This window comes from Amaranthus tricolor, chromosome 6, assembly GCF_026212465.1.
Source record: "Amaranthus tricolor cultivar Red isolate AtriRed21 chromosome 6, ASM2621246v1, whole genome shotgun sequence".
NCBI lineage: Eukaryota > Viridiplantae > Streptophyta > Magnoliopsida > Caryophyllales > Amaranthaceae > Amaranthus > Amaranthus tricolor.
This window is the reverse complement of record NC_080052.1, coordinates 25,764,893-25,784,260: the sequence shown is the minus strand read 5'-3', so window position 1 is coordinate 25,784,260 and position 19,368 is coordinate 25,764,893. Positions and strand designations below refer to the sequence as shown.

Sequence of the window (19,368 nt, the reverse complement as noted above, 5' to 3'; positions counted from 1 at the left end):
AAATCGTCTCATCATGAGAGATGAAACGACCCCATATAATTTGTCAAGTTATATAATGGAAAAAACGCTAAAAAGTATCTAATAATTTCTTATTTTCAAAAAGTACCTTATAATAAAAGTTTTGCCAAAAAATGCATAACAATATTTTTTTTTTCCAAAAAGTACCAACTAATGACTGCTATTAGTTGACCGTCATCTTTTAGTTTAACCCAATTATACGCCTTTTGCTGCAGTCGATTTGAGATTCAATATTTCGGTTTAAAATTATGAACAGTGCAAAGAAGAGGAGAGAAAGGTGAAGGAGTGAGAGGAGCTCGAATATGGTGGGAAGTAAGCCAACTAACAAGCTCACGTGCACACCATTCGCGAGTCAAAGCAAATAAATGACGATGATCAAGTAATAAAATTTTTATTAGGTACTCATAAAAAAAAATTTACTATGTACTTTCTGGTAATTTTCCTTCTCTAATTGATTATTTTAAGATAAATGATTTATGAGTGATCTCACAGTGAGATCTATTTAGGGTGTGTTTGGTTGGTTATTGGAATGGGTATGGAATGGTATGAGAACCCATTCCAATGTTTGGTTGTCTAATTTTACATTGGGTTCTCATACCAAAAGGTTTCCCATACCCTTATTTTCCCTAATATCCCATACCCTCCTAACCCCTAAAGTTTCAATATCCATTCCTCCCATATACAAACCCTAATTCCTAATCTTTGCTGCTCTTCAATCTTCATCTCCACGAGTTCTTCTCTGATTCTCCTTCAATCTTTTGGATCTTCCTGCTCCTGCTCCTGCTCTTCAATCTTCCTCCGTACTCTCTTCTTCCTCCGTTCGCTGAAACTCAATCTTCCAAAGTATGTACCTTTTTTTTCTTTCTGCTTTTGATTCCCTTTTTAATTGTTAAACAATCTTTGTTTAGTGAGACTCAACTGTATTGGAGATTGCTTTTTTTATTTCACTTCGTCTTCCTTCTGCAATTTTTTTCAGATCTGCAACTTTGAGAACTTCGATTTCATGGATTAATTCACTTCGTCTTTCTGTTTTGCTTTGTACTGGATTTCATGGATGTTTGATTGCTTGGTTTATTTGAGGTTTTTGGATTGATTTCATGGAAATTGGAAATTGGGTCTTTGGAAATTGATTTCATGCAACATTTTCGCCATTAACCTTAAACCAGACAAATCAAGATTCACGACGTATCTTCTCCTTTATAGTTTTGTTCATCTTTCTCTCTGTTGCTTAGGGTTTTTTTTTTCCTTTTAATTTCTCAATTCCCCCAATCCTTTTATTTAATATTTTGATTCCCAGGTGCGTTTTCTGTTTTAATCTTACAATATAATGCTTTTATTCCATGATTTCATCTCAATTTGGTATTATTGTTCGTGTTGATTGTAATATAAGCCGGCTTTAATTACAAATTTCTTTGTCTGATCATTTTATTAAAACATTTATAGGTGATTTTCTGTGTGTTTACATGCTCAGTTTGTATTGGATTAATGCAAATGCTCATTTTGTTAACAATGTGAATTAGCCATAGTAATGATTGCTAGATTAATTTGATGATGCATATATACATTCACAGAAATGATTCCATCTCAATTAGCCATAGTAAGAAGAAGGAAGAAGAGACAAATTGAATTACTTGTACTTCTCATGGTTGTTAACAATGTCGTCACACTCATGTACTTGGTGATGTGTATGATGGGTGTAATTGTTTATGAAATTGAACGACCACGTTATAGCAAAATTGAGATGAAACACCTTAGACAAAAGCACTTGGATGCACTAATCAAGGATAGTGATATAGTCTGCAAAAGTGAACTTCATGTGAATAGAAAAACCTTTTATGTCGTTTGTGAGATGGTCCGAGATGTCGGTGGTTTAGATGGCACTCGAAATATGTCTTTGGAGGAAATTGTAGCTATGTTCTTGTACACATTGGCACATCATTTGAAAAATAGGACAATTGGAAGTCATTTCTTTCGAAGTGGAGAAAGTGTTAGTAGAAACTTCCACCGATGTCTTCTTGCCGTGTTAAAACTACATACACACTTGCTAAAAAGCCGACACCTATAACAGAAGATTGTGAAGTGGATAGATGGAAATGTTTTAAGGTAATAACATAATTTCATCTATATTATTTAAAAATCTACCCACTTTGTGTATTGTAATTGGATTACTTAATTTATCTTGCAAATAAGAAAATAGCCTTATTTCGTAATCTTTTTTTTTAATACATTATTGTTGTATAGGATGAATGTTGGTCAATCTGTTCAAAGTGGAAGAGGGAAAAACAAGCGATCATGGAATAAATCTGAGGAAGAGTGTTTGATTAATGGTTTGTTGGAGATGAGTGCCGATCCTTCATGGAAAGCTGATGGGAGTTTCAAAGGTGGTTTCAAGAATAAGTTAGAGGAGAAATTGAATGAGAAGTTTCCCGGGCGTGGGTTGAAAGCTATTCCCCATATTGAATCAAAAATCAAATGGTTTAAGGATAAATATAATGTGCTAACTGAAATGTTTCGCACTTTTGGTTTTTCTTGGGATAATGAAAAGAATATGATTGTTTGTGAAAGGCAATCTTATGAAGAATTTTGTAAGGTACACAAATACTTTGACTTGTTTACTATTTGTTAGAAATTATAACATATTGTAAATGACGTATCTTTTTTTAATTTCAGCAACACAGAAATGCTCAAGGATTATGGAATGTTCCTTTTCCTTTTTATGATCAACTGTCAATTATCTTTGGTGCCGATCGAGCTACTGGAGTGCAATCTGAGACTTTTGTCGAAGCTGTTGAGAATCAAGAGAAAGAGACCATTGAACTAGATAAGGGTGGTAGTGATGAAGACGATGAATTTGATGATAATGAGTCCGTCAACCAGTCAAAACAATCAACTCCAAGTGAACCTTCTTCAAAGAAAGGCAAAAAGGAAAAGGCTCCAAATGAACTAGCAAGGAAAAGGAAGAAGCCAGAGGTTGTGGACTTAACTTCTTCTTTTAACAATATGTCTTCTAGCTTTTCAAATCATATGAATGAGATGAACAAGCACATGTCTACCATTGCAAGTGCCTTCTCTACTACACAACTACATGAGCAAGCTATCATGGCTCGTGAAGAAGTTGAGGAAAATAAAAAAAAAATTTGGTTAGTGAATTGCTTCGCATAGAAGGATTGACAAGATTTGAAATGATGGAAGCTTCCAAGAGGTTGGCCTCCAATCCAAGTGAACTCTCACTCTTTTACCAATGCCCGGATGATGAGTGGAAGAAAGAGTTTATAAACAACCTCATTCATCCTAACTTGGATAAGTGATGTAATGAAAACGCTTAACTTATAAAATTATGTAGACTTTGTGTTTGGTTGTCAAAAACATATATTGGAATCTTTTTGTGTGGAGATGTATTGACACCATTTTGAGTGAAAATGTATTGAACTAGTATTTTTTAATTAGTGGTAATTATCTATTTGCAACATAATATGTATGTATGTATCTATATACAAACTGGACAGAGAATCCATTCCATAATTGAACCAAACAGTGTCAATGGATTTAATATCTATTAAAGGATTGAACCAAACAGTTTTAGTCTGGTATGGGGTTCTGAATCCATACCATCCTGGTATGGGGTTCCATACCATTCCATTCCTGCTCACTGAACCAAACGGACCCTTAATAGATGAGTTAAATAGTTCAATTAGTAGAAATTTGTTAAACTATCTCACAAAAAGAGATGGACTTTCGCATAAGTGTTAAATAGAGTAACCTATTTGTACAAATTCGTAAAGATTATCTACACCAAATAATAAAACATATTTCATCAACATTAATACTAAGTTCATTTCCTATACAACATATAATATCAATAATCAAACAAACCACTATAAATTTGGTTTTGTTTGCTCAAAGTAATACTAAAGTTTAATAAAATTCTTACTTAAAAGCCACCTTGTTTCTCTCTATATCTCCCATGTAAAATGAAACAATCTTATGACACGGTCTCATTATGAAACAATCTTAGATAGTCTTTATACACGAGTTGAATAACATAATTAATACAATAATAAGTATTATTTCAATTCAATTTAGTTAAAAAAATGTGTTCATTCGGATTATTGTATTGATTTTGAAACAAATAAAAATTGAATTTTATATCCACAATAATTTCTACATAATTATAAATCTAATTTTAAATTAATTAAATTAAATTTAATTATAAGATCGAGTAAATATATGACATGTTCTATCAGACTCCCTTCCGATTTCAGAAAAAAAACTCATCATCTTCTTTTCGTCCTCGACCACATCGTCACACTCTTTCCCTTCTCTTCTCAATCTCTCTTCCCCTCCTCACTATCTTCCACACCATTATCAACAATGCAAGCTCTTCTCTCCCCATCTCTCCGACCTTCTCCTCTCGACCCAATCCGCAACAAATCCCATTTCCTCTCATCTACTTCCACGAAATGCAAACCCCCAACCAGAATTTCCTTCATCACTCCTCGAGCTGCTGTTTCTTCTTCTCAAGCTGCGCCAAAAAGAGAAACAGACCCAAAAAAACGAGTTGTGATTACAGGAATGGGTCTTGTTTCCGTGTTCGGTAATGATCCTGATGTTTTCTATGATAAACTTCTTGATGGGGTTAGTGGGATTGCCCCCATTGATCGTTTTGATGCTTCTAAATTCCCAACTAGATTTGCTGGACAGATCCGTAATTTCTCTTCTGAAGGCTATATTGATGGTAAGAATGATCGACGTCTTGATGATTGTCTTCGTTATTGCATTGTTGCTGGCAAGAAAGCACTTGAATCTGCTGATCTTGGGTCTGATAATCTCTCTAAGGTTTATAATTTCCTCCGTCTTTTATGATAAATTTTCAATTGTCTAACTATATTTGATGAATTTTGGTGCATCAGTAGTGTTAGGTAGTATTTATCTTAATCCTGCTTCGTGGGTATTATGTAATTGTTTTAATTGGTGTTTTTTTGATTTGGGGAAGTTTTCTTGGGACAATTTACGTTCAATTTCCCGGTACTTGTGCCCTTTAGGTGTAGCGGATAGTAGTTTAGTAATTGACAACTGATAGTTCCATAGGACCATAATTCCATTCTATTATTGAGATTTGGTAACAAACATAAAGTATTATGTAAATTCACGTAAATAAAAAGTGCACGTAACTCAACGAGCCATTTTAGTACATTCCATTTCGAAATTAAAGAAGTTTTGGCCCCATCGAGAATGGACATAATTAACAATTGATAGTGAATGAATTAATGAGTTTGAAGTGCCCGGATTGAAGGAGTAGAAAATTCTCCGCAGTGCTCACAATCTTCTAATTTTTGCTTAATGTTAGATGAGACATTTGAGTCAAGTATATTTTTCTTTCTGTATATTGATTTGATTTGGTGGGTTTAATTTATAAGTTGATAGTTGTTTATATTGAAACTCAAGTTATACTTCATTTTGTTCAAATGCGTGGCTCTTGTACTATATAATGCTTGACTATTTCTGTTTGGTGAGCTCTTTTTGTGAGATTTAGGTGGACTTTATAATTTTGTGACATTTAGATTTGTTCGGCTACAATGAACTAAGTCCATTTTATATATGCTCTATTATAACTGTTCAGATGGGTATAGTTTTCCATCATCTTGTACGGGCTTAAGTTGTTTCATAGCTGATACTTGATTTAATATTGTTTGTAAGATCGACAAAGTGCGGGCGGGTGTGCTTGTGGGAACTGGTATGGGTGGGCTTACAGTTTTTTCTGATGGTGTTCAAGCGTTGATTGAGAAAGGTCACAGAAAAATAACTCCATTTTTCATTCCGTATACCATAACTAATATGGCATCCGCATTGCTTGCCATTGATCTTGGTTTGATGGGACCTAATTATTCGATATCAACTGCCTGTGCTACCTCAAATTACTGTTTCTATGCTGCTGCCAACCATATCCGTCGTGGTGAAGCTGATGTAATGGTTGCCGGTGGAACTGAAGCTGCTATTCTTCCTATTGGTTTAGGAGGTTTTGTTGCATGCAGAGCTTTGTCGCAGAGGAATGATGATCCTCAGACAGCTTCGAGGCCATGGGATAAAGAAAGGGATGGCTTTGTGATGGGTGAAGGAGCTGGTGTACTGGTAAGACTAGGCCCTCTATTTAAGCTTCTATTTCTGAAATTATATATCGGAGTCTGCTAATGAGGCTAATATACAAAAAAAAAAAGAAGAAAATGTTAGCCTACAAAGTTTTAACTTTCCATGCTCTAAATTTTTTATAAGTGTTTCAGCCTCTACCTTAGAAAGTGATTCAATTTTTCATATGTTTTGTTGTTTATTACTTTGATAGGAAGATGCAAAAGCAAAACATTTACCTTGCCTCTTCCACCCTTCTAATCGTTTTGGTGCTTAAAAATGTATTTACAATAGTTTTCCAAATCATAAGCTTTATGCCAAATTGCTCAATGGGAGCTTGCTGAGAAATTTGTTGCCTATTGTTGCTGGGATTCGGCAGAGCATTTTTGTAGACTGTAGTTTATTTTTTGTACACGAATACAGTAATTCAATTGGTTTTTCAGATATTTTGTTGGGTTTTGAGTATTCTTTGTGTTGTCTATGTGTAATCTTATTCTTTAGATGTTAGAAACTCGAAATGAATGAAGAAGAAGAATCCATGTGCACTATTGGTTCATGTAGCCGACCCTAGTCTTTGGAACTAAAACTTTGGCTTATAGGATATCTTACTTGTTAGCCTCAAAGATGTGGAATATGTGAGATATATTCACCTTATGTAAGCTTATCTTAACTTTTCTGGTTTGATTTCTTAGAGTAAGATATAATTTTGCGCTTTTGGTTTCTCTTCAAGTAAGCATGATAAAACCTCAACACCCGAACTTGGTTATGAACATTTTACAGCTCAATTTTAACAAAAACTATGGAGATATGTATTGGGAGGGTCTTAACATTTGGTTGCATACCTGTTTCAGAGCCAAGTGCCTTGAAACCTAGCAACATCCATTAATATACTTCCTGTTTTTTTCACTTAGAAATAGTGTATTACATTGATTGTATCGCCACACCACGATCGCATTTGAATGTTTATGAGATTACCGCGATTGCATCCACCTGGGATTTTGATGATATGCTAGATGGAGAACTTAAATGTCTAGGTATAATTTGATAAATTCCATGTTACTTGACCTTTTCCTACCCAAAAACTTTGGTTTGATTGTTGTTGACTTAGATTATGGTGCTGTGCATTTGGAGTTCCTTGCTAAGCAGTTTTCTGTGGCACAAAGGACTGATTTTTGAGGTTTTTGTGCTTAGAGTTCTCAATGATTTTCATGTGTCTAACTATTTACTGCTGCATGGGTATTAACAGAAGTAGTTGATACAAAGCCCCCAAAGTAAAACCTCTTTTTCAGTGATCTTACTACAATTAGCTTGAGCTCATTTACATTTTCCTTAGTCTTAACATATATCTTCAAGTGACATACTCCCTTTGTCCCACCAAATTTGCTGAAATTACATTTGGTGAACAAACCAAAGAAAGTGATAAAATGGTATAATTTATGGGGAAGTGGGAGAATTGTGTGGATGAGATGAAAAGGTAAGTTAAATGTGTGGATGAGAATTAAAGAAAGAGGGTGAGTCATGACCAAAAATAAAAATGTGCAAATTTAGTGGGACAAACTAAAATGCAAAACGGGCAAAGTTCGTGGGATAAAAGGAGCTTTGCTTTTGATGCCATTAGTTGAATTCTGAGTACATCAATATAATAGTGATTTTCTTTTAGTTGGCTCTAGTAGCTGCAGTGAATTATTCGTTAATCTAAGTTTTGTATTGCTTAGTCAACTAATTTGGCTATCATTCAGCTCCATCTCTTTCTTACTGGTTTGTGTACAAGGATACACATTTTACACTAATGCTTATAACTCGTTGAACCAAACTTTAAACATGCAGGTAATGGAGAGTTTGGAGCATGCAATGAAAAGAGATGCTCCGATTATTACTGAGTACCTGGGAGGTGCAGTAAATTGTGATGCTTATCATATGACTGATCCACGATCTGATGGACTTGGTGTTTCCTCATGCATCGAGAGAAGCCTAGAAGATGCTGGTGTGTCACCTGAAGAGGTATGTGCTCTTATTTTATAGTCATATGGAAAACATTATCTCACGGTGTTTGAATTTTCTTGTACGATAAGCTACCAAAATTCTGATGCATCTAAACTACTTCTAGATTCAATCTTTTTTGCAGACATTCAATTGATTAGTTTACACCAACTTTTCTAGTCATGCACTTTCATGTCTTCTTTAAGGATAAAATGTGTTCTGCATTCCCTTTTCACTTGTCAAGTAGATGCTGGCATTCTGTAGCTAAACCTATGTTTCTCGGACTTTTCATTTTGCTTCTCGTACCCTTGTCTGATCCTTGATGCTCGGACATTGGTATGACACTCAATCATTTCATTTTAGGCGTAAAATTGAATATTTAAACGTATCCGACACTTGAAAACGTACTAGTTACCGACATCAGTATCCGAGTCCTAGTAACATAGAGCTAAACTAAGAGATTTGCAGATAGCAAAAAACACCCAGAAATGAGTTTTAACGTGATGGTTACTGAACCAAAGATGCTAAAAACCATAAATGATCGGATGTTTACTCGTCAATCATATTTCAGGTCAACTACATAAATGCTCATGCTACCTCCACAATTGTTGGTGACTTGGCTGAGGTGAACGCCGTCAAGAAAGTCTTTAAAAATACATCTGAAATCAAGATGAATTCAACTAAGGTAAAATTGTTATTTCTTCCCATTGACTATTGTGTCTCTCCATTTTTGAGGCATCACGTATAAGCGCTGAGATATTTGTTTATCTACGTACTTTGCAGTCTATGATAGGACATTGTCTCGGTGCTGCTGGTGGTCTGGAAGCTATCGCTACAGTTAAAGCTTGTACAACTGGGTGGTTGCATCCTACCATTAATCAATTTGTAAGTTTGTTCTGTTGTTGTGATGGCTTTCTAATATTTTGTCATCGAACTCTCAACCTCTTTTAAAAATTATACCCCTTAACCACTAAACCACATATTTCTACTTAGTACAAATTAGACAATATTTAACTTATATAAAATGACCCAAAAAATTTTGGGGCGCCCGAGCCTTTGGGCCCAATGAAAGATCCATCATTGATTCCATGAATATTCGTCAAACAACCGAAAATGGAATTTGAATATTTGTTGATTAGACCTTCTTGACACGGTGACACCTATGTAGATTTATTGGCATATTTTGGTATCGTTAATTGTTTCTTCCATAGAAAGGTGAAGAGAACATGAATTTGGTCCTGTTGATTGACAAATTCTTGTTTTCCTTTCTAATACCCATGTTTATTATTTATGAAGTTAGAGTACAACTATATTTGTTTGCATTGTTGCAGAATCCGGAGCCATCGGTCGAGTTTAATACAGTTCCAAATAAAAAACAACAGCACGAAGTGAATGTTGGTAAGATTTTCCGCCTTTGCTTTAGTTGCTGCAAGAGAAAAGTAATCCATCTTTCACGGAGACATCAGTCATCCATTCCCACGTTCTTCCACTGTCTTCATTCACTTTTGATGTACATTAACACTATATCTGGATAACTTTTTTGGATGGAAAGGAAGGGAGGAAGAGGGAAGGGGAGATTAGTGTGTTTTCCTTCCAAATCTCTAATATTGGAAGGATTTATTTGGTTTAAAATGTGAATGAGTTTTCCTTTCCATTCTCTTCCCTCCGTTATCCTCCCTTCCCCTATTGATATCCAAATGAGAAAAATGCATTCCTCTGTTTCCCTTCTGGAGGTGTTTAAGACAGACTTGATGACCTATATTAACCCGACCTTGAAATCAAAGCCGACTTGACTCAACTTCAAAATGAATTTTAAATAATTTAAAATCAATATAGACACAAGACCTAATTTTAAACCGACCCGAAACACCTGATCTGAAATTAACCCGATAGCCCGAATGAACACCTCTATTCCCTCCCCTTTCTTTCTATCCAAACATAGTGTAGCAGACTAGCAGTTCGTAGTTGGTCCGGAAACATTCCATAGTGTAGCAACTATATATATGTCGATGCTTACTTATATAGGACTCATTTGAAAACCTTTTTGTTAAAAATTGTTAATGTGACAATTTTCTGGGTAAGGCGTTGCTATAGATAAAATTGTTAATGTGACAACTCCGTTCACACAAAGGGGATCATTTAACTCGTGACGATAATAAGGATTTTTCAGCTCATGTACCATTGACAAATTGATTTCTCGTTACCAGAGTTATTTATACCACGACATTACTAATGAACTCATGTCATCATCTTGCAGCAATTTCAAATTCTTTTGGATTTGGTGGTCACAATTCGGTGGTAGTATTCTCCGCCTTCAAACCTTGATTGGTTGCGTGATGAAGATTTTGCGGTCGTCAAGGAGTTTAGAATATGTGTGCTTTGTAACTTTCAGACAATTGTATTCTTCCCATACTTCTTTAACCATGATGAATTTTGGAAGGAAGCAGGGGATCGCAAAACATTTCTGCGATCTGCATTCTCCTGTCTTTTGATCAAAAGATAATAAGTAAAATATGTAGCGTAGAGAAATAGACATACATCTTTTATCTATATTTTCAGTTGAGCTAGTGAACCTAACAGTTGGCGGCATGTTAAAGTAATTTCTAAGGTTGATTGTTTAATTAGATCATTAGGAAAGTTGTTTCTTGGAGATCCATGTCCTTGTCGATGATATATATTTATGTTCTTTTAAATTTGCTACATTACACTAATCAAAATAACAATATTTTGAATATAGTGTAGTCAATAATTTCAAAGGGACGAACATGAAATTAAAGATTGCAACAAATGTGATAATCCTCTCTTTATAGCCGAACCCAAATACAATAACAAAAGAAATAATTGTATGCTCTCAATGTTTTTTTTTATTTTTATCTTATGATTATGATAAATCAAGAGAAAGGAAATAGTTGAGTGAGAATTGAATATAAAATGATTTTTAAAATTAAATACTTACTTTCAAACTTAGACAAACTCTATTGTCTAATGCTTTTGATGTTGTGTGTTTAATATTTCTAATAACTTCATTTTATATAGTCATGTAGCGGACTTAGGCACTAAGCATGTTTAAGATCTTCCTTGTGGTTGCGCTTTAGTGAAATATACAAAATTTAAATGAAGAAAACTCGTCTAACTTGATGGAAGCATTGAGTAATGTACTAATATATGTTCTGCTAACTTAAGTAATTTTTTATGCTTTTCAGCAAGATTTGTCAACAAATTATAATGTCAACTCTCATGATCCTCTGGCCCTCAGCCCCTCACAACTCCTTTTCCCCCCTTTCGATATCCCCAAAAATTTAGTATAAAGAAAAATAAAAAAATCACATATTTACTCTATTTAATAATAAAAATCTCATATTTTGAGTAATATATAAAAATTCTACCTTTGTAAAATTATTATTTATTCATCTAAATACTTTTTTAATTACATTACTTGTTAATATTTAATTCTTGTGATCATCCCGTAATATAGTTACATTATGTCTTAATAATAAGTTAAGATATAGCTATACAAACTTAAAGATTTAACAAAAATCGTTCATAAAAATAGTTTGTTAAATGACTAAATGATATGAAAGATAGAGTTTTATACATTATTCTGAGATTTTTATTTACTGAAAAAGTAAATACGAGGATTGTAAAATTAATTATTTTTCCTAAATATAGGAGAACCATGTTCCCGCCAAATAAAGAAGACATTTAGCCCCCTTTCCCGCCAAAACTAAAAACCCCTAATCTGAAAACCCCGCCTGTTCACCCTAAAAACCTAAATAATCAAAACCCATATTCTCTCTCTTCATTCCCCAAATTTCTTCTCCCAATCGCTGCAGAAATACACTCAAATCTCAGCCATGGATATCAGCGAAGAAGCTTTCGCAGCTCACAAGCGAACTTTCCTCGATTTCTTAGACCACGATGTACTCTTTCACCCTAAAATTCAATTTCTTTCCCCCTTTTTTTTACTTGTTGAACCCTAAAATAATTCTTATTGCCTTTTCAGGTTGGTCATGGAATCTACATGGACACCATTCGAAAAATGATACTGAATAAGCAACGACGTCGTGTAATCGTCAACATTTCCGATCTTCATGATTATAACTCTGATTTAGCTCGCAGGTTTATACTATTGTCTAATTAAGTTGTACTTTTATTGAACTGTCGAGTTGAAATTGAAAATGAATTAGTTTTTTTTTGGGAGTGATTCTGAATTCGGGTTTTTTGTTAGGTTGTTGAGGAATCCGACTGAGTATATTCAACCATTCTGTGATGCGGTGACGGAAGTTACTCGTAGTATTGATCCTAAGTTTTTAAAGGAAGGAGAGCAAGTTGTGGTTGGATTTGATGGCCCTTTTGTATCTAGAAGGGTTACTCCTAGAGATCTTCTTTCTCAGTTCATTGGTTCCATGGTTTGCGTTGAAGGCATCATCACCAAATGTAATTTCTCCCTTTATTTTCTTCCATTAACTACTTTAATTTCTCGTCTTCTTTGTGGTTTTCTCGTTGCAAATCAGATTTTTGTTTCCTGGAATGTTACCCTTGTTATAAAGCTGATTAATTGGTACTTGGGGTACTCGAATATTTTTTGGGTGGTATTATCAATTATGTAATATGTATTGCTCTTTTTTGTGAGAAATTCTGAAATGCATGTGTAGAACAAGAGAAACACTTCTTATTGGATTTATTTCGGAGGCATATTCAGAGGAAATATGGTTTACGAGAATGCCGGGTTACCTTAGTGGTTGAGGCTTTTCTTTCACCATCGTGATAAGGGCTCAATTTTCACCACTTAAATCTAGCATAACCACAATTTTAAAAAAATCAGTTAAAATATCAAACTGTTCTGTCATCAATTTTTCAGATCAATATTGGTTATTGCATTTAGTTTTTCATATTTATATTAGGCAGGGATTTTGGGAGAAATTTTTTAATATTGGGCAAGTTTCTTGCATGGTTTTAGGTGAGTTAACTAGTACGATTATAATGCTGATGATAGATATTGTGAGCATCTTTTGTCAAGTGGTGGTAAGTAAAGTGGAGGATGTTATACTCCGCTATCAATACAGTTATACGTTTTTTGGGGCATAAATTGTTTGTGATTGGGGTAATGTGGATAGGTTTAGTGTATGGCTTGAAGAAGTAACGATGCTATGTTAATATTAGCTGTTGCCTAGGAAATATATTTAGTGGTGTCAAAATATAATTATAAAAATTAGTGGGGTTAAATCAATGACACTAAATTTACAAGGTGGCTGCACCATTGTGTTCATTGCTCTAGTATTTGTGATATTCCAATATAATATGGAATGAAGTGTGTTCTGGATATCATGGGTTATATACTGTTTGCTTTGTCGAGAGAATGTGCTCCACTGAAAATTTTAATATCTAACTGCGGGGAAGTTTGAACCACAACCATCTCTCATTTTCTAAAAGTGTGTTTGGCAGCATTTTGTTTCTAAAAATAATGATGCGATTAATAACATTTGAAACAAGTAACTTTAGGTTCTGACTTGCAGGTTCTCTTGTGAGGCCCAAGGTGATAAAAAGTGTACATTTTTGCCCCATTACTGGCAAGTTTACCTCTAGAGAGTATCGAGACATCACATCCACTACAGGCTTACCTACTGGTTCTGTCTATCCTACCAGGGTAAGTTCAATGTTCTTCACTAGTGCTCTTTTCTAGAAGTATCATACAAGTGATGAATAATTTTAACAAATTAAGATGCATTGTTAGGACGAGAATGGAAACCTTCTGGTGACTGAATATGGGATGTGTAAATACAAAGATCACCAAACCTTATCAATGCAAGAAGTGCCAGAAAAATCTGCCCCCGGTCAGCTGCCAAGGACTATAGATGTAATCGTTGAGGATGACCTTGTTGATTCATGCAAACCCGGGGATCGTGTTGCAATAGTTGGGATTTACAAAGCTCTTCCTGGAAAAAATAAGGGAAGTGTCAACGGAGTTTTCAGGTTTGGTCAAATTAAAATGGCACCTAAACTATTTCTCCTTTACATTAGAATATACAACTATTTTCTTAGAAGGTATTGACCTAAATATTATGTTCCCAGGACAATTCTCATTGCTAACAATGTGACCCTGTTGAATAAGGAAGCAAATGCGCCAATTTATTCCACTGAAGATTTGAAGAACATCAAGAAGATAGCTGATAGACAAGATATATTTGATCTGCTAGCTACTTCCCTTGCACCATCTATTTATGGCCATTCGTGGATCAAGAAGGCAGTCATTCTACTAATGCTTGGTGGGACTGAGAAGAACTTAAAAAATGGAACACATTTGAGAGGGTTAGTTTTTGAAAACTCCAGCTTCTAAATTTGTTTTTTTCACTTTTTTCTTTTTTCCATTAATAACATTGCTTTTCCAGTGACATAAACATGATGATGGTTGGTGATCCTTCTGTCGCCAAGTCCCAACTGCTAAGAGCAATCATGAACATTGCTCCTTTGGCTATTTCAACAACTGGTCGAGGTTCTTCAGGTGTTGGTTTGACTGCAGCTGTGACTTCTGACCAGGAAACAGGTGATTGCTCTTGAAAATTTTACACTATTGGAGCCTGTTTTTTGTTTCGATTTCTGAGTCAGAGTCTTTGCTGTATTAGGAGAACGAAGGCTAGAAGCTGGTGCAATGGTTCTTGCTGATCGTGGTGTTATATGCATTGATGAGTTTGACAAGATGAATGACCAGGACCGTGTAGCTATACATGAAGTTATGGAACAGCAGACAGTGACCATTGCTAAAGCTGGTATCCATGCATCTCTCAATGCCCGTTGCAGTGTTGTTGCTGCAGCAAATCCCATATATGGAACTGTAAGATGAACTGTTATGTGTTATCTTACCTTCTGTATTCAACCTTTGTTTCTAAATTTTGTCTTTTGACAGTACGATCGATCATTGACTCCAACAAAGAACATTGGTTTGCCAGACTCTTTACTTTCTCGTTTTGATTTGCTATTTATTGTGTTGGATCAAATGGATCCAGACATTGATAGTTGCATTTCTGAGCATGTCTTGCGTATGCACCGTTACCGCTCTGCACTGGATGGAGGTAGCTACTCTTTTATTGGATTTTTTTTTTTTTTAATTCTGTAGATATCCATTTGATAAAGGCATAACTAACTATCCTGAAATATAGGTGATGGAACACTTGATGGTTCACAATACGGGGGAGAAGAGGAGGCAGATGCTGGTTCATCTGTCTTTGTTAAATTTAACAGGATGCTGCATGGAAAGAAGCCACAGAGGGGTAGGAAGCAGGAAACTCTAACAATTAGTTTTCTGAAGAAGTACATTCACTATGCTAAGCACAGAGTTCAACCAGAGCTGAGTGATGAGGTAGCCAAAATTCATTCTATAATCTTTATAGGTTTTTACTAACTAATGTTTTTTTGTTATTCAGGTTATACTTATAGCATAATGAGATTTGGGTTTTGTTGCTTATTCTAAAGGTTGTTATGTGCAGGCATCTGAGCAAATTGCAAATGCATATGCAGAGCTTAGAAACTTTAACTCGAATGCAAAGGTGAAGTTCAAGCTATGGTGGGAATTGGGAAACCGATATTCCTGGTTATATTAGTTGGCTGACAATTATACCCCACTTTCTTGTAGGGTAGCGGTGGAACTCTGCCTATTACTGCCAGAACATTGGAAACAATCATACGGCTTTCTACTGCACATGCAAAGCTAAAACTGAGCAGAACGGTAACGTTTCCGTTAAGCTAGTAGATTGGTATTTCCTTAGTGTTATGGTCAAATATCCCCCATGGCATAGGTAGCTTGTTGGGGATCTCATATCATTTTCGAAACAGTTACTTGATGCTAAGGAACATACAACTTTGAAGTTATCAGCTTTCTAGGTTTCCTTCAACTGCCAATTGCTAAAGTTCCTATTGAATTAATCAGTTTTGACATTAGCAGGCAGACACAAACATTGCCATATGCTTTAAATTTAAAGGCAAAAGTGTAGGTGTAAGCTGAGTTTACATGTGTTTAATATACATGTTAATTATTTTATTGTATGTGATGCAAGCTATCTCATTTGGAAACTTAATGAACATTTGGTTTTTAATAAACTCTAAAGAGTGATAACCAAAATGAGGTTGTTCAAGTGACTTGTATTAGCTTGCGTGTAGGCATATTGTCATTTCTGTTGGTAAATTTATATGTAAAACTTGTTTCCTATATAATATTGACATGAGTCCCTCAATAGCCTTTGTTCTAATGTTTCACAAATAAGGCTATGTTTGGGTACATGTATGAAGTCTTGCTGTTGTAATTTAAAATGGGAAGTTGTCTTAGTGAGCCAAGGAAAGTTTTAGTTGGATTTAATGACAGAATCACCTTCACTGTGCGGTTCAGAATTTTGACAATACAATGAATTTGTTAATTTTTTTTAAATTTTTAACAGTAGAATTATATATATTTTTCTGTCAATTTAGTTCATGTGTGAAGAACCTTTTTTCTTTGATTTAATAGAACTAAGTTAAATGGTTTTAACAGGTTCTGAAATCTGATGTTGAAGCTGCTCTTAAAGTTTTAAACTTTGCCATCTACCACAGAGAGTTGACTGACATGGAAGAGCGTGAGCAAGAAAGGGAGAATGAGTCAGAAAGAAAACGAAAAGCTGACCATGATGCTAACAACAATGAACAGGTTCCACGCAATCGTCGCAATAGGTCTGGCCAACGGGATGAAGCTGCCGCAGAAAGGTATGCCACAAGCACCCATGTTCTTAACGCAATGAGCAACAATTTCCCTGATATTTTAAATATCAGAGATAAAAATTAGATTAAGTTGAAAACTTGGTATTGTTCATTTCAGTAAGTGATTGACATCAAAAAATTTGTGAAGACATTATATTGCAGTAAAACATAGGTGTAGTTTACAAATTTCACTTGTTCGAATTACCTTAAGTTGATGAAACAAAATTAATCTAGGTTGACATACTATGGGGTTGGAAACATGTATTCTTTAATATTGAACAAATTGATTTGAAATTCTCTAGCATAATTTGTGGACACAACAAATTGCTATGCAATAATGACCTGATTTCTTTGTCATCTTACCAGCACTTCCTTATCTATCTTTCCTCTTCTGGGGTGTATGATCTGTAAGTTCTTGTCTTCAGTGCTGATGAGAGTATCCTTAAACTCTCAGAGTTGAAGTATATCAGCTACTTTCTTTAGTCAGTTTGTTTTGCTCTTTCACAGGCTTGGCTCTGCTCTTTAATATACCAAGGAAACCATGTGGATAAATGTAGTAGTTACCAACGTATGGTCCTATAGCCTTCTACCATTGTCTGTGTTGTGAAATTACATGTTTGCTTTAGGATAATGATCGACCGAATCAGCATATTTGAGTTTTTTCTTAACAAAACTAACAAACAATAAATGTCTGAGTTAGAGAGCTAACTGACTATGAGTAAAACTTACCCTGCACCATGTTGTCTTAAGAGGCCTTCGTGGAGGCATTAAAGTAATGTTGGTCCTGATTGTTTGTCTATAGTAAGTAAATTGATAAGGAATGGATGCCAATTTCTCAAAAGGAGCCTTGGTATGCTTATTGTCTCTTACAATGTTCATCTTTACTTATGTATAAACAAGTATCAAGAGTTTAAAATACCAGCCTAGCTATGCATTTTATGTTCAGTGAACTGTTGCCTCTACCAAATTCCCTCAGTTTTTCACTCAAAATACCTCTGGTAGCCTGCCCTTGTGGTAATGATAGTCATTTTTTTAACTCAGCGGAGCAACTGAAGCTATGGATGTAGATGAGCCTCCTGCAGACCAATCAGAAATTAACATTGTGCCAGAGAGGTATCAAACTGGCTTTTTCCTAATTATTCAATGATTTTCTGATATCGAATGCTAGCATGCTCACTTATTGTCTTGTAAAATTACAGAGTTGAAGCATTTGATTCTATACTGGGTCAGCACATGCGAGCAAACCATTTGGATGTGATATCCATTGTAGATATTGACAGGGTAATCAATGCAGAGGCAGCCACTAGCTACTCAAGGGCGGAAATAATGTTTCTTTTGGAGGTACTAATTTGCAAGAGATAGGATCTGATTTCTTTGATTAGCTCCCGCTTTTCACTGTTGGTTTTTAGCATAGTAGGTGGCAGCATTGCGATTTGATGAATTAATCTGTGCTTTATGTACATTTGCAGAGACTACAAACAAATAATAGACTGATGATTGTTGATGATGCGGTGCACATGATGTAGAGCTTTCTGACAGGAAAATGTCAAGGCTTTAGGTAAAGAAATTGACATTATGATCTTATCGACAATGTTTGTACTAAAAAACCGAAGGAAAGTAAGAGGAAATGGAGGGAGGAACAAATCTGTCTATTGCTGAAGAGATATATTTCTCACAGTGTATGAAGTGATCAATTCATTTTTCTCCCCTTCAATTCCCTTCCCTTGTAATCTAATATATGAATGAAGTAAATCTACCCCCTTCATCCCCTCCAAGTTCTTTGGGGCGGGTGATCATTGCATAAGAGGAGGTTTTGCATTTGAACGGTCATTGTAATATCCTTCTGTTTTTCATGTTATATTGATTTAATGTTTATTTCCTGAACTGCAGGAGGTTGAACCATTGAATTATCACATTGGGTCAACCGAACAAGCTGTATCCTGTATGTTACATAATGATTACATTATGAGGCGGGCAGGTGGATTGAAACTGATAACAAAGTGTTCATTGCAGTCTCTTCCATTGCTTTCGTTAAAGCAACTTAAAAAGCTTATTGTCAATTTAATTTGGTTTGTGACTTTTTTAAAGTATTGTAAAATTTAGCTAGTTTAAGTTTTATTGAGGGTCACATTGTAGTTAAATTGTTCCTCTGTTTTAGAAAGTTGTGTTGTATTAGAATTAGATTTGGTTGGAATGAGTTTTGTTACTTAACTCTTCATGCAATGTTTTGCTACAACTAAATGCTAATGCAAGGAATATAAGACTTCAAATTGACAGTTTGTGGATACTACTTTTCTATATTGGCGGAAATTTTCACAGTAAATGAATTGGAAAATAAGAGATATTTTAAACTCCGTATCGATAAAAGAATATTTTTAATATAATTATATTTGTCATAAATTTAAAACATATACGTATCTTTTATGAACAAAAGTTAGTGAGAATGGTCCACAAGGTATGATCTTATGATCAGGCCTTCAATAACTCCACCTGAATATTGAAATTTGAAAAAAATAAGGTTGT

At 34.9% G+C, this 19,368-nt stretch overlaps 2 protein-coding genes across 2 annotated transcripts; both read left to right on the top strand.

Annotated features, from left to right (window-relative positions):
* The first annotated feature begins 4,265 nt into the window (after positions 1-4,265).
* Positions 4,266-10,771, top strand: LOC130814499 (3-oxoacyl-[acyl-carrier-protein] synthase I, chloroplastic-like). Its single transcript, XM_057680586.1, has 7 exons — positions 4,266-4,854; positions 5,716-6,147; positions 7,969-8,142; positions 8,693-8,806; positions 8,905-9,006; positions 9,453-9,519; positions 10,379-10,771. Exons 1-7 carry the CDS (start codon positions 4,390-4,392, stop codon positions 10,444-10,446), a joined length of 1,422 nt encoding a protein of 473 aa, XP_057536569.1. The 5' UTR covers positions 4,266-4,389; the 3' UTR covers positions 10,447-10,771.
* A 1,110-nt stretch (positions 10,772-11,881) lies between these two features.
* On the top strand, positions 11,882-19,132 carry LOC130814498 (DNA replication licensing factor MCM3 homolog 2). Its single transcript, XM_057680585.1, has 17 exons — positions 11,882-12,041; positions 12,125-12,240; positions 12,350-12,558; positions 13,638-13,768; positions 13,856-14,094; positions 14,194-14,430; positions 14,511-14,665; positions 14,745-14,953; positions 15,026-15,191; positions 15,279-15,478; positions 15,606-15,665; positions 15,752-15,844; positions 16,643-16,851; positions 17,887-17,958; positions 18,045-18,186; positions 18,315-18,403; positions 18,736-19,132. The coding sequence occupies exons 1-16, from the start codon at positions 11,976-11,978 to the stop codon at positions 18,369-18,371; spliced, it is 2,361 nt and encodes a 786-aa protein (XP_057536568.1). The 5' UTR covers positions 11,882-11,975; the 3' UTR covers positions 18,372-18,403; positions 18,736-19,132.
* The last annotated feature ends 236 nt before the right edge of the window (positions 19,133-19,368 follow it).

Coding starts and splice junctions, on each gene's coding strand:
- LOC130814499 (XM_057680586.1), top strand. CDS start 4,390: ATGCAAGCTCTTCTCTCCCCATCTCTCCGACCTTCTCCTCTCGACCCA. Junction 6,148..7,968: donor GTGAAGGAGCTGGTGTACTG/GTAAGACTAGGC, acceptor TTAAACATGCAG/GTAATGGAGAGTTTGGAGCA. Junction 9,520..10,378: donor ACAGCACGAAGTGAATGTTG/GTAAGATTTTCC, acceptor ATCATCTTGCAG/CAATTTCAAATTCTTTTGGA.
- LOC130814498 (XM_057680585.1), top strand. CDS start 11,976: ATGGATATCAGCGAAGAAGCTTTCGCAGCTCACAAGCGAACTTTCCTC. Junction 13,769..13,855: donor GTTCTGTCTATCCTACCAGG/GTAAGTTCAATG, acceptor ATGCATTGTTAG/GACGAGAATGGAAACCTTCT. Junction 18,187..18,314: donor AAATAATGTTTCTTTTGGAG/GTACTAATTTGC, acceptor GTACATTTGCAG/AGACTACAAACAAATAATAG.